Here is a 14271-nt window from a genome sequence, read left to right as displayed (position 1 = left end):
AAGAAATAATTAAAAAATATATTACACAAATTCAAATAACAAAGGGCAACAAAAAAAAAAAGATTTAATAATAGGCAGCTCAACAAAAATGTATATAACGCCGTCGTTCCATTGCTTATATACAGCTATAAAGTGATATTGGGAATGTGTTTGAAGAAGACATGTTTTGGTATAATATATTACGTTTGACGTTGGTCACCAGTAGCTGGGCCAAACTATTTAAAGAAACAAAAGTTTAAAGAGCACCTATTCGCAATCACTAAGACTAGAAATGCAAAAACGCTTATGCGTTTATTATGTATTCTGCTTATTGCATACATTGTAAAAATGTATTTTATGTATTATTTAAGTTCAAAATCAGAAAAAATGAAAATTGTATGCGTAAATAAAAAAAAACGCAAGTAGCATAAGGTACAACAAACGGCTTGATAGATAATCTTTCCAAGCTTCCTTTAGGCAGAGGATTATAAAATACTAGATTTCACCTGCGACTTCAACCATTGTTTTAGAGGTAGTCGGACGAGCATCTGGGCCACCTGATGGTAAGTGGCCACCAACGCTCATAGACATTGCCATTGTAAGAAATGTTAACCACCGCTTACATCGCCAATGCGCCACCAACTTCGGGAACTAAGATATACCTACCCAGACGAGCTTGCACAAAGCCCTACCACCACTAACTATGTCTATGTGCCACCTTGGCTGTTCAGGCTTAGTTCATACCAAATTACATCAAAATCCTTTCAGTGGTACAGCAGTGAAACAGACAGACAGAAATACTTCCGTATTTTTAATATTATGCCCAGCTATATATTTTTTTTTTTTTATAGAATAGGAAGGCGGACGAGCATATGGGCCACCTGATGGTAAGTGGTCACCAACGCTCTTAGACATTAGCATTGTAAGAAATGTCAACCATCGCTTACATATCCAATGCGCCACCAACCTTGGGAACCAAGATTTTATGTCCCTTGTGCCTGTAATTACACTGGCTCACTCACCCTTCAAACCGGAACACAACAATATCAAGTATTGCTGTTTTGCGGTAGAATATCTGATGAGTGGGTGGTACCTACCCAGACGAGCTTGCACAAAGCCCTACCACCAGTATAGGATATATGCGTTCTAACCACTAGGCCATCTCGGCTTTTGGGGGTCCAAATCTACAGCGAGAAATTGTTTAGAGAATTCAAATATATATAAACAGTAACAGCATGTTAATGTCCCACAGCTGGGCTAAGGTCTCCTCTCCCTTTTGAGGAGAAGGTTTGGAGCTTATTCCACCACGCAGCTCCGATGCTGGTTGGTAGAATACACATGTGGCATAATTTCAATGAAATTAGACACATGCAGGTTTCCTCACGATGTTTTCGTTCACCGTTAAGCACGAGATGAATTATAAACACAAATTAAGCACATGAAAATTCAGTTGTGCTTGCACGGGTTTGAACCCACGATCATCGGTTAAGATTCACGCGTTCTAACCACTAGGCCATCTCGGCTTTTGGGGGTCCTGCTCTCCTCGGTAAGTCGTAAATACGTGTAATGACGTAGGTACGTCATGAGGTGAATTCGACTTTGACCAAATCAAAAATATATAGTAATATATAATTAATTAATTAATTTAATATGAACGAAGTTGCACACAAAACAATAACTGGAATAACAATTAAATTAATTAACATTCAAATATATAAGAGTTAATTAAACACAGCTTTTTAAAAAAAAAATAATTGTTTTTTTTTTAATGTGTTTTATGTATTCTACAAAATTCTTAATACTTATAAAATATAATTACTTCAGTCTATCATAAGATTTCGAACAGTTGGTTTCTTAAATGGCGATAAATATGTACTTGACAGTTATTAAGTTAATTGTTCACAGTGTCGAATTTCTTATGTCAATCACGGTGTCTGCTTATGGGCTGTTAATAGTAAGGGGCTTAAAAGACGACGGTGATACGCCATTAATAATAGTAGATGCGAAAAAATTTGCATCAGCCTTCTTTACTAACTGGAATCTGGTGAGTGACTTAGCCTAATCAATATTATACATGTGACTGCTTCGTTCGGTTTTGGGTTCAATTCCCAGGTCGGGCTAATAAAAAGTTATTGGGTTTTTCTATCAGATAATTCTCAGTACCAGCCCGGAGTCTGGAAGTTGGAAGCGTGTACACTCCCGTGACTCGGAAAGCACGTAAAGCCGTTGGTCCTGCGCTTGAAGTCTTTCCGGTCGTGTCGAATTGCCGTCCCATCTGATTATGAGAGTTAGGGAATAGAGAGTGCACCTGTGCTTACGAGCATACTACGTTGGATAATCTCTCTTGAGATTGGTCGCCGTGGCCGAAATCGGTTTGGAGGACATTACATTATTATTATAAATGTAACTGCTTCATTGATATTGTGGCTAGATATAAGACCGCAGACACCGAGGATCGAAATCTCAGGTTATGGGTTTTTCTGTCGAAAATTCTCAGTAGTAGTCTGGAACTTGAAAGTGTCTGCCATGTCTCGGAAAGCACGTAAAGCTTTATTTTACATGTCGGTTCAGCTCCGATGACAAACCATTTTTGTGACAAGCGTGACCCGAGTAGGCCCAGGATTGGCTACAGAAGAACCCCTCAACGGTCCATTGCATAGACACAAAACAACATATTTTAAAACGAAGCCGCGTCTGTCTATCTGCACCAAATAAACTCAAAAACTACTGAATGGATTTTCATACGGTTTTCATCAACGGAGTGGCTCAAAAATAAAGTTAAGGTGTGTAATTTATTAAAGTTTTGTGAAAATTGACTAAAAAATGAGACGATAAATGTTGAAGATGTCGGAATCGTGCGACTTCGAGCTTTACTGACGTGTGCCGCGTAAACCATTCGAGCTATATATTACGATATACATATATACTTTTTATGTAAACACTTATTCTGCCCGTGCGAAGCCGGGTTAGGTAGCTTAAAAAATATTTTAAATTTTCATCTTAGTCCTTCCACAGCGTATTTTTTTTTCTTATATATGTTGGCGGCATATTGGCGATATAAGGAATGGGTAATATAATATATCTTACTGTGCCAATGTCTATGGGCGGTCCACTTAATCAGGTGAACCATTTACCCTACTTACTGAATACCTGTTATTTATATATTGATTCGTAGACGGACGAGTTTATGGGCCACCTGATGGTAAGTAATCACCAACGCCCATAGACATTGGTATTGTAAAATATGTTAACCATCGCTTACACCACCAATGCGCCACCAACCTTGGGAACTAAGATGTTATGTCTCTTGTGCCCGTAATAACACTGGCTCTGACTCCCTTTCAAACCGGAACACAACAATACCAAGTACTGCTGTTTTGCGGTAGAATATCTGAGAGTGGTACCTGCCCAGATGAGCTTGCAAAAAGCTCTACAACTAGTAAAATTATTTTTAATAGTATTAAGAAAAGTTAAAAAGTATTATAAACTAATTACATTAATTATAATTAATTTTATTTCATCATTAAGTCATTTTCCGTCAAAAGTTCAACAATTTGATTAGACGGCCGCAGTAGTTAACACACTTATTATCATTATTTATTTGTCTAGCGCAGATAACGTTTTAAATAAAGGAATCATTATGCATTTAGTACAGATAAAATATAGTAATATAGTTGACGTTAATAATATTTGTGTTGCCAGTATTTTTTTTAATTCACATATCATTGGAGGTTTTTTTTAATATTTGAAGAAATAATTTATTACATCACTTTTTTAAAGCTATGATAAATAATCTAAGACTTAATCGTAATAGCCTGAAAATATTCCACTATTTAGACATGCAAGTTTTCCTTCACCATCAAGCACGAGATTAATTATAACCATAAATTCAGTGGTGCTAGCCCGGGTTTAAACTCACCATCATCAGCTCAATATGATAATATATATATATATATATATATACATATATTAATATTAATATTTTAGTCAATAGTAACTTAAACACGAGACTTTTGAAGACATAACTGTAGAACATATTAAAAAATCTGTTAGTAAATTGCTTAATTGGAAAGCACCAGGGCACGATAAAATTCAAAATTATTCCCTAAAATATCTCACTAATATACATAACTACCTAGCACTTTTATTTACCAAGCTTTTGAAAAACGAAGAACCTCTAGAAGACTGGCACACACTGGAAAGGTCATTTTAATACTGAAAAATAACGACACCGAAGACCCAAAAAATTGGCGTCCTATCGCATGTCTACCTAGCATGTATAAGCTTTCACATCGATACTATCCGATCAACTGTACACTCATTGTCAAGTAAACAATATTATGGCCCCAGAACAAAGGGGATGTCGACGCGGAGCCCGCGGATGCAAAGACCATTTGATGGTAAATAAAGCCATTCTAGAAAATGCACACAAGGGACAAAAAAAATTAAGCATGAGCTAGATCGACTATAGTAAAGCTATAGTATATCCCACGAGTGGCTGTTGCGTGTACTTGACATTTATAAATGCCCACATCTAATAAAATCTTTTCTTGAAAGAGCAATGCTTAAATGGAAAGTTATAATAACGGTTAGGGGCTCTAGAGAGTCTTATACTACTGAACCGATTTACATACGACGGGGCATCTTTCAGGGAGATTCCTTGTCTCCATTGTTGTTCTGCCTGGCTCTTAAACCAATTTCTACATTACTAAGTAAATATGAAACGAAAGCATATAAACTACAGGATAAAGTGTGGATTAATCACCTAATATATTGGACGATATTAAAGTTTATGCAAACAATAGAAATAACTTAAAATTTTTACTAAATAGTGTTGAAATATTTACGGAAGATATAGGCATGACTTTTGGTTTAGATAAATGTAACAAACTTCACTTAATAGCTGGACACAGAAACTACACTGATGGTAACGAGCATGTGCTACTGAACGGAGATACATTTAAGCAGTTAAAATTAGATCAAAATTATAAGTATTTAGGTATTAATGAATCCGAAAAAATTATTTATAGTGACATTAGAGATCAATTAACTAAAGAGTATTTCAGGAGAATCAAAAAACTAACAAACTCTTTCGTAAATGGGCGCAACCTAATAAAGGGGTTCCAGTTTTGTTGTATTCATTTGGTGTAATCAACTACAACATAAGCCATCTTAAGCGGATTGATATTAGAACACGAAAACTGTTAGCAATTAAAAAGGCCCACCAACAAAAAGCAGACGTTCATAGATTGTACTTACCGCTGATTAAAGGGGGTAGAGGACTTATTAATGTAGAATACTTGTACAAAGCCCATATTCTAAAACTTAAACAATATTTAGAACAAAAAAATGACTACCTAATTGAAGCAATAGTACAGCAAGACCAAAGAAGAGAAAAATATTCCATATTTACAGAAGCAAAAGAGATAGAGAAAGATTTGAAGTTACCAAACGGCAAATACACAATCACAGAAATAAAAAAGAACATAATTAAAAAGCAAAATGAATCCTGGAGAAACAAGAACCTACATGGCCAATTTCCCAAAAAGGTCCTTGACCTAGCCAATGTGGACACAGAACTGACGTTTAAGTGGCTGAAGAAACGACCTATTTCAGCTTTATTGGAATCATCTTTATTTGCAATGCAAGACCAAGCGGTACTTACACGTCAGCACGAACGCGACATATTGAAACGAAGCGTCGACGGAAAATGCCGCTTGTGCGTATCTAAAGATGAAACTGTTCAACACCGTCTCGCAGGATGCGAAAAACTAGCTGGAACATATTATGTTAAAAGACATAACAATTTGGTACAGTATATATTCTGGTGTTTAGCAAGAACAGACAAAATAGAAGTTAATAAATTATGGTGGAAAGAAGAACTTAAACAACCCACTGTAAAGGAAAATAATATAGCCAAATTAATGTGGGAAATTCCCATACAAACCGATGTCACAATCACTCACAATAGACCGGACCTTATATACATAGATAAAATCAACCATAAAACTTACCTTATTGATGTTTCGGTACCATCCGACTATAATATTGGAACAAAGGAAATAGAAAAAATCAGCAAATACCATCCGCTGAAAGTCGAACTCTCTAGACTGTGGAAAAGCACAGTCACAACGATTCCGATAGTAGTGGGCGCCACAGGAGTCACGCCACAAACTGGAGACACACGTTAATATCAACATCCTCCAAACACAAGCATCACTCCACTCAACCACAATAATCAGCAAAGTTCTTGGAGACACAATATTTGTAACAAGCACGCAGACTAGTAACAGTGAGAACAAAAGTCTTACATCTAACAGCATTGTATAATTTATTCTAATACACTCACCTACAGGCAATAATCATATCATACGTCCAAACTCTAGTTATTATACATCATTTTTACTCAGGCAGACCTGTTTAATTATACATTGAAAATATAAAAGAAAAAAATAATAATAAAAAAAGCTAAAAAAAAAAAACAAAAAAAAAAACATAAAAAATGCACATTTAAAAATAATAATAATATAAATAGTTTGGTAAGTTTCATGTTAATGTATATATATATTACTTTTTTTGTTATTATTATAGTAAGTAAGTAGATAATAGGGGAAAAAAAGAATACTTTATTTTTTAAACATTAAAACACAGATGGGGATATAAATGCTCCTTTTCCCGGTGACCGGGAGGGAGTATTTATTAAAGCCGACTCAAAAAAGTCGGGAAAGTACAAACGTGATGTACAAATATATATATATATATATATATATATATATATATATATATATATATAACCTGTATGTTATTGCAAGCAACCAATAGTATGGGAAATAAAAAAAAACTAAATTCAAAAACGCACTGTTATTTAATAAAGTAACTGCCAGTATATATCCCACGGCTGGGCTGGTTTCCTTTTGGGGAGAAGGCTTCAATTAGTAGGTCCTTACATATGACATTGGCGTTTTGTACGGGAGGAATATAAAGTCTTTTTTTTGTAAAATATATTTAATTAATCAAAGTATGCACCGTTGTTGTCTATGCACTGTTGCCATCTCATAGGCAGTTCATTGATCCCTTTACTAAAAACACCATGGGGGCGAGAATTAATAAAATCTTAGAAGGCGGCTTGGACTGCCACATCGGAGTTGAATTTTTTTCCTTGTAAGAAGTTGTCCAAATTCCAGAAAAAATGGTAATCTGTTGGAGGTCCGGGGTCCGGGGAGTACGGTGGATTTCGCAGACATTCCAATTGTAGCTCATCTAACTTAGCGTTTGTTTGTTGTGCAGTGTGTGGTCTTGCGTTGTCGTGAAGCAGTAGTGGCCTAGAGCGTTTGAACAATCTCGGTTATTTAGTAGCTAGTTCTTCCTTCATGGTTTGCAGTTGCTGATAATAGATATCTGCCGTAATCGTTTAGCTAGATTTTAGAAAGCTGTAGTAAACGACACCGGCGCTAGTCCACCAAACACTCACAAGTAACTTTTTTGATTCAATTTTCGTTTAGGGCAGGATTTGGCTGGGTCTCACGTATTCAGCCATTGCGACGAGCGCTTCCGATTATCGTCCAGTATCCACTTTTCATCACAAGTAATGATTCGATTTAAAATCTCTTCATTATTGTGTCGGTTGAGCAAAGTAACACAGCAGTCGACGCGTGATTGCAAGTTCGATTCACTCAATTCATGAGGTAACCATCGTTCAAGGTTTTTACTTTCCCGATTTGCTTCAAGTGGATTAATACAATTTTATCACTTGCCCCGAAGCCTGCAGCTATCTCTGAAGTGCTTTGTGATGGACCCGCTTCCACACACATCATTAATCCTTCGAGCTATTTCTGCAGCACTGGTGCTACGGTAGAACATGTGCTCGTAAATATACCGATATTTCATGTTATCCATTGTGCGGTAATAAGCAACGCCAAAGAAAAAAATAATGAGGAAAAAACAAATGAATGACTGTTTTCAACACTCAAATGTACCAAATGAATGCTAAATGAATTTATAAATTTGAATTTGGAATTCGTAACCAAAGAGAAGATATTTCAGATCAAAGTGTAAGTCAGTACGACAAAACGTTAATTGCATAGTTAAGGACCTAATATTATATAATACTTCTTTGTGGGCGATGATAATATTGTCTGAAATTGACACTAGGTATATATGATATAAATTTATAGTTACTGCCTCGTTGGTCTAGGCCGCAGACCCGGAGGTCCTGGGTTCAATTCCCAGGTCGGGCTACTAAAAAAATTCTCAATAGCAGCCCGGTATCTGGGAGTTGGAAGTGTGTGTACTCCCGTTCCTCGGAAAGCACCTTGGTAACAATCAACGGATTGTTTAGTGGTAATTCTATAAAAGATTGACACAAAACATTGGATTGTATAAAAGAAAAACAAAAAAAAAACAAAATAACTCAAAGGATTAACAATATCGCAAAACATCCAGTGGCCCTGAACAAGCCCAAAATACCAAATTCGCACTGTGTTTTTTATGGTATAGGTAGACGGACGAGCATATGAGCCACCTGATGGTAAGTGGTCACCAACGCCCATAGACATTGGGATTGTAAGAAATGTTAACCATCGCTTACATCGACAATGCGCCACCAACCTTGGGAACTAAGATGTTATGTCCCTTGTGCCTGTTATTACACTCACTCACCCTTAAAACCGGAACAGAATACCAAGTAAGTTTTGCGGTAGAATATCTGATGAGTAGATGGTACCTACCCAGACGAGCTTGCACAAAGCCCTACCACCAGTAAAACTTCGATGCGTGCCCAAACAACCAAACAATAACAATAAAGTACCCTTAAGTATTGTAGCGTGAGACGTCATAAATACGAAAATTCAGTTCTTCAGCATTCGCGGTAACAAAACACTGCTAACCAATATAGATACGGCTCAGCTCGTTGTGTTTTTTTTTTAAATTTAAACAATGTGTCAGAACGTTACTATATGTAACGTGTGGTTGACACTCGCTAGAACTTTCCCACGCGCAAATAGATTTCAGATCCGCATATAATAACAGATAAATAAAATATACATTATAATAAAATTTATATACTTCATAAAACAAAATGAGGTATAAATGAAAGTTTTATTATAAATATTAACCAAAAAAATTGGTAATTTTCATTTCGACATGGCAACACTTTTATAAGACATTTTAACGTACCCTCTTTATAAAACAAAACAATCGCCCGCAAACTTAGTTCGGGCGGTTAATTATAATAATCTAGTATTAATTTTAATTATATAAAATATATTAATGTTAATCATATAACAATATCATAAACAATAATTTAAAAAATGGAAGAACTATGGCGCGACACGAATATATTTTACAATGTTTTGTGTTTTCTTATAACGGAAAATGAAAAATTATTTGATCGGAGTGACGCTAATCTGTATTGGAGGACTGTGTTTCATATATTTGGTATCCTACACCACATATATATTGGGATAACTGCTCCCAGTCTCGACATAGCGACCAATCCGAACCCGGATATAAGAATCTTATATACATTCAAAGCCGCCTATCTCACTGGATGGAATTTTGTAAGTACCTACATACATTTATATATATAATCGAAATACCATTCATCACGCGATCTCCTAAACTGGTGCGCCCGATTCACTTGAAATCTGTCATAGTTACTCCTCGACGTAAACGTTCACTAAGAATGGATTTTACGCAAAATCTTATGTACCCGTGCGAAGCCAGGACAATGAGCTAGTTTATATGTTATATTTCGACATATGTGATTTAACTAAATGATTCTCACCTATATTATGATGCGGTAGGTAATGCTGCCAACATCCTGGTTATTTATTTTAAACTACTTTTCGCCCACGGTTTTATCCGCTTCTTAGAGGGATGTGAAAGATATTAGATATAACAATATAGCCTATGTTATTCTTTGGGGTTTTAGCTTGATTAATTAAAAATATCATTCAAATCGGTTCAGTGGTTTAGCTGTAAAAGCGTAACAGACAATTACTTTCACATTTATAATATTAGTATATAAATTTTTAATTCATATTTTAATCCTCCCAGCTCCCCTCGATATTTTTTAATTAAATAAACGAATCTATGACTTTCGGTTAAATTATTTGTCTTGTTTTTATTCGGAAAAGTTTACAGTACAGTACAGTAACAGCCTGTTAATGTCCCACTGCTGGGCTAAGGCCTCCTCTCCCTTTTTGAGGAGAAGGTTTAGAGCTTATTCCACCACGCTGCTCTAATGCGGGTTGGTAGAATACACATGTGACATAATTTCAATGAAATTAGACACATGCAGGTTTCCTCACGATGTTTTCCTTCACCGTCAAGCACGAGATGAATTATAATCACAAATTAAGCACATGAAATTCAGTGGTGCTTACCCGGGTTTGAACCCACGATCATCGGTTAAGATTCACGCGTTCTAACCACTAGGCCATCTCGGAAAAGTTTAAGCGTACAAAAAAAATAATAAACAAAAATATATTTTATAGACAGTGCTTAGACAACTCTTGGATCTTCAAATTTCACTCCATCTATGTTATCATAACAACCTGCACACACACACAGGTGTGTGTGTCCGCCTCACCAAATTCGGTCGGTCGGCGGCCAATCTCAAGAGAGATCAGCCAACTGCGCAGGAGATATTATAGTGCACAAGTGTGTGCGCAAACACAGGTGCACTCTCTATTAACTCTCATAATCTCATAATTCTAGACTTTGGACTTTTATTGGGAATCTTCGAAAAAGAAACTCAATAACTTTTTATTGGTCCGACCTGGCGTTTAAAACCAGGACCTTAGAACCTTGGGCCTTATATCTAGCCACTAGAACAACGAGACAGTCAATGTATGTAGGCAGTCGATATAATAACTGATATCTAATATGCAACATACATATATATTATGTTACTACAGAAACTATGTATCAATGGAATTTGCAGTTTTTCATACATCTCTTTATACCATTTTTATTTATTATTATAATACGACTTTTTGACCTAGTGGGCTATAAGGGCTCCGATCCCAAAATCCGATGTTCAAATCCTGCGTGCCATTAAAAAGTTATACAAGTGGCAAGTTTGTGTCTGACATACAGTTTGACGAGCCGGTTGGCGTGGTTGGTAGATACCTGCCTTTCACGCCGAAGGTTGTGGGTTCGATTCCCACCCAGGACAGACATTTGTGTGCGCGAACATGTCTGTTTGTCCTGAGTCTGGGTGTAATTATCTATATATATATCAGTTGTCTGGTTTCCATAGCACAAGCTCTGCTTAGTTTGGGATCAGATGGCTGTGTGTGAATAATGTCCCAGGATATTATACAGTTTGCTCATAATGTTTATTTCACAGCCGACCAATGAATTTATATTTTTTATGATCTCAAAAAATCATATTTAAAATATAAAAAATACTGGCGATTTATTTTTTACGATATCTGTAAAAATTATTTTTTTACGAATTTTTAAACTTACACGAGTTTTTAAATTCTTTTCTGCAGCGACCGATCAACGCGTGACGTCACATCGCCCAACGTCGCTCGCTCGCCCATACAATTTCGCCTAAATTTTCGCGTTATTCTTGATTTTATTTATATTTCGGTTAATATAGAAAAAAACTTTCATATATTTATTATACAGTACCATAGCTTACTAATTTAACAAATAGAACTCAGGAAAAATACTTTTTCTATATATATATTACCAACAAAAACAAGTAGATATTTTCGTGATGAGCATTTTAATAATTGAGTACCTTAGTAGTGAAATTTGTCATATTTATAAGTCTTTAGTTTTAGGATCAAACATTTCATTTTTACAGGTTAGTTATAGGTATTCGTTTAACATAAACATAATTCAGAATTTCAGAATTATCGTAATAACACAATGTTTGTTGATGCGTTGAATACCGCTAGTGTTCTCATAAGAGTTTGTATCGATGAAAAATGCATTTCAAAGTTTAGGTTTATTGTTAATCTTGAAGATGATTTGTGTACAACGCCGTATCGGCAATGATGTCAGTTGAAAAATCATTAATGACTGCGGCCCATTGAAATTGATTTTTACCATATTATGTTTCTTTAAAAGTCAAATACGTTGTCTAATATAGCACATATGATACAAATGCCATTTAAATAGTCTTATAAGAGTACTTTTGAATCGCCATGTTACTGTATATAATTAAACGTAAAGCGTCCTACTACGTACCTACTCTGCTTCTTCTGTATATTAATAATATGTGATAATTAGCATCATTCAATGTTGGCAGACGATAGCACCGTAGACGCCTTATACACCGGCCGCGCTTATATACGTCAGGAACACGTCGATGAGTATAAACTTTTGTCTGAAATAACAAATTTTTATTAACCAAAGACTGAGATTGGGGCCAACCAAACTTGGTACAACTCAACCCCAATACGACATAAGTTAGCGCGATGACTTCTAAAATGACACCTTTTCACCGCGATGACTTCTAAAACGACCATCCCCCGGTCTATTGGAAGGTGCAGCCAAATTAGCCTCTAAAAGCTTTGTGTGCTCAACGAGGTATGTCAGTACTTCACGTCAGCTCCTCGCCTAAAATTCTACAAGGTGAAAACTGAGCCCCACATGGAGTACTGCCTTCATCTCTAGGCAGGAGAGATGTTATCACTCTGCTTCTTCTATCGCATCTTTTACGGAGAATGCTCTGAGGAATTGTTTAGATTAATCCCATGCGCTGAATTTCACCACCGGACATCGCGTCTAAATTCTAAATTCCATCCATACCATCTCGATGTCTGGAAATCCACTACTACAGCGCTATTTTTAAAGCATTTTCCTGCCATTTCAGCGGACCATATTACCCGGCGACTTTTCCGAACCGCTATGTAATAGAACCTTCAAGAAAAGCCCATGCCTACGCATTCCTTTAAGACCGACAATGCACCTGCAGGCACTCCGGTGTTGCTGTCCTTGGACAGTGGTAATCACTTTCCACTAGGAAGGCCTCCTTTTTGTTTGCACCCCTTTTACATAAAAAAAGTTTCTTCCAGTAACAGATTATTTCATTAAAAATAGGCTCCTCACATCGCTATGAGCGCTAACAATGACATAGTATGTTTGCATCCTCCACATTCGAGATTGTTAATTTTATGTGCACTTTCATTAGAGGAAAATTTACAATAATATGCCGTGGCTCTATATCGTAACTATCGCACCCCGAACTGTGTACGTGAAATTGAAATGTAAGAAATGTTTATTATATTCTATGTCGATATTATCTTCTATCGAAAGCGGAAAGGACTTGTATCTCTACATGAAGAGTACGGACTTATTGCCGATCACAGTTATGATCAATCTGCATTAACAAAAGATTAAAATAAACAACAATAATAAGCTCACTAATTTCGCGTGATTTGTGAAAGAATCCGCAATCATAAGAACGACTTTCGGTAGACTACTTGTTAGTCTACGTGGAAATACTGCTCTTATTTTAGCATAAAATAATATATTGATAATCGTTCTAATATTATTATAAGTAAAATAACATATGAGAGGCGTCAAATCACAAAAAAGGATAAAATAAATACAAAATTATCAACACCCGTATCGCAAGAGTCGCCCGCAATAACGAACCGGCGATGTGACGTCACAGTCAAAACTCTGACGGAGCAAGAATTATACGAGAGCACCCAAATTGATTTCCTTATAAAAAAAAAGTTTACATGATATAATCATAATTTTTTCACATATGTTATTATAATCGTGTAAATATTATTTTAGTACAAAAAAAATTAAATTTACATCTTCCTTATTGTTGTTTTCCGGACTGAAGGGTGAGCCAGTGTAACTAGAAGCACAAACATATTAATTTACAAGGTTGGTGGCGCATTTGTGATATAGGGAATGGTTAATATTTCTTAGTTGTGGGTTCGATTCCCACTCAGGACAGACATTTGTGTGGATGAACATGTCTGTTTGTCCTGAGTCTGGGTGTAATTATCTATATAAGTAGATTTACAAAAGAAAAGTAGTATATGTAGTATATTAGTTATCTGGTTCCCATAGTACAAGCTCTGCTTGGTTTGGGATCAGATGGCCGTGTGTGAATGGATATTATTATTATTGTAAATTAATAAAATTAATTAATTAGTCGATTTGAATAATATTGTTTACATTATAACAAAGCTAAGGTTATCTCGTGGATACATTTTATGTCTAATTACGAACACGCTGTGGCCAAAGTGCGTCGCTATATATAACTTTACTTGGTTTACAAGCTCATCTGGATATCCATTCGTCACCTAT

General features: G+C 35.9%; 1 protein-coding gene across 2 annotated transcripts in view; it reads left to right on the top strand.

Annotated features, from left to right (window-relative positions):
• LOC126779201 (androgen-dependent TFPI-regulating protein-like) overlaps positions 1-14271 on the top strand; it is a 43770-nt gene that overhangs the window by 19603 nt on the left and 9896 nt on the right. The window contains exon 1 of one of the 2 annotated variants that reach the window (XM_050503115.1): positions 9175-9536. The exons of the other annotated variant lie outside the window; for it this stretch is intronic. Coding sequence (XP_050359072.1) covers positions 9288-9536 — 249 coding nt within the window. The 5' untranslated portion in view covers positions 9175-9287. Of the gene's footprint in view, positions 1-9174; positions 9537-14271 lie in introns of those variants that run through there. 2 annotated transcript variants of the gene reach the window in all.

The sequence above is a fragment of the Nymphalis io genome, chromosome 28 (genome assembly GCF_905147045.1).
Source record: "Nymphalis io chromosome 28, ilAglIoxx1.1, whole genome shotgun sequence".
NCBI lineage: Eukaryota > Metazoa > Arthropoda > Insecta > Lepidoptera > Nymphalidae > Nymphalis > Nymphalis io.
This window is presented reverse-complemented; position numbering and strand designations above follow the sequence as displayed.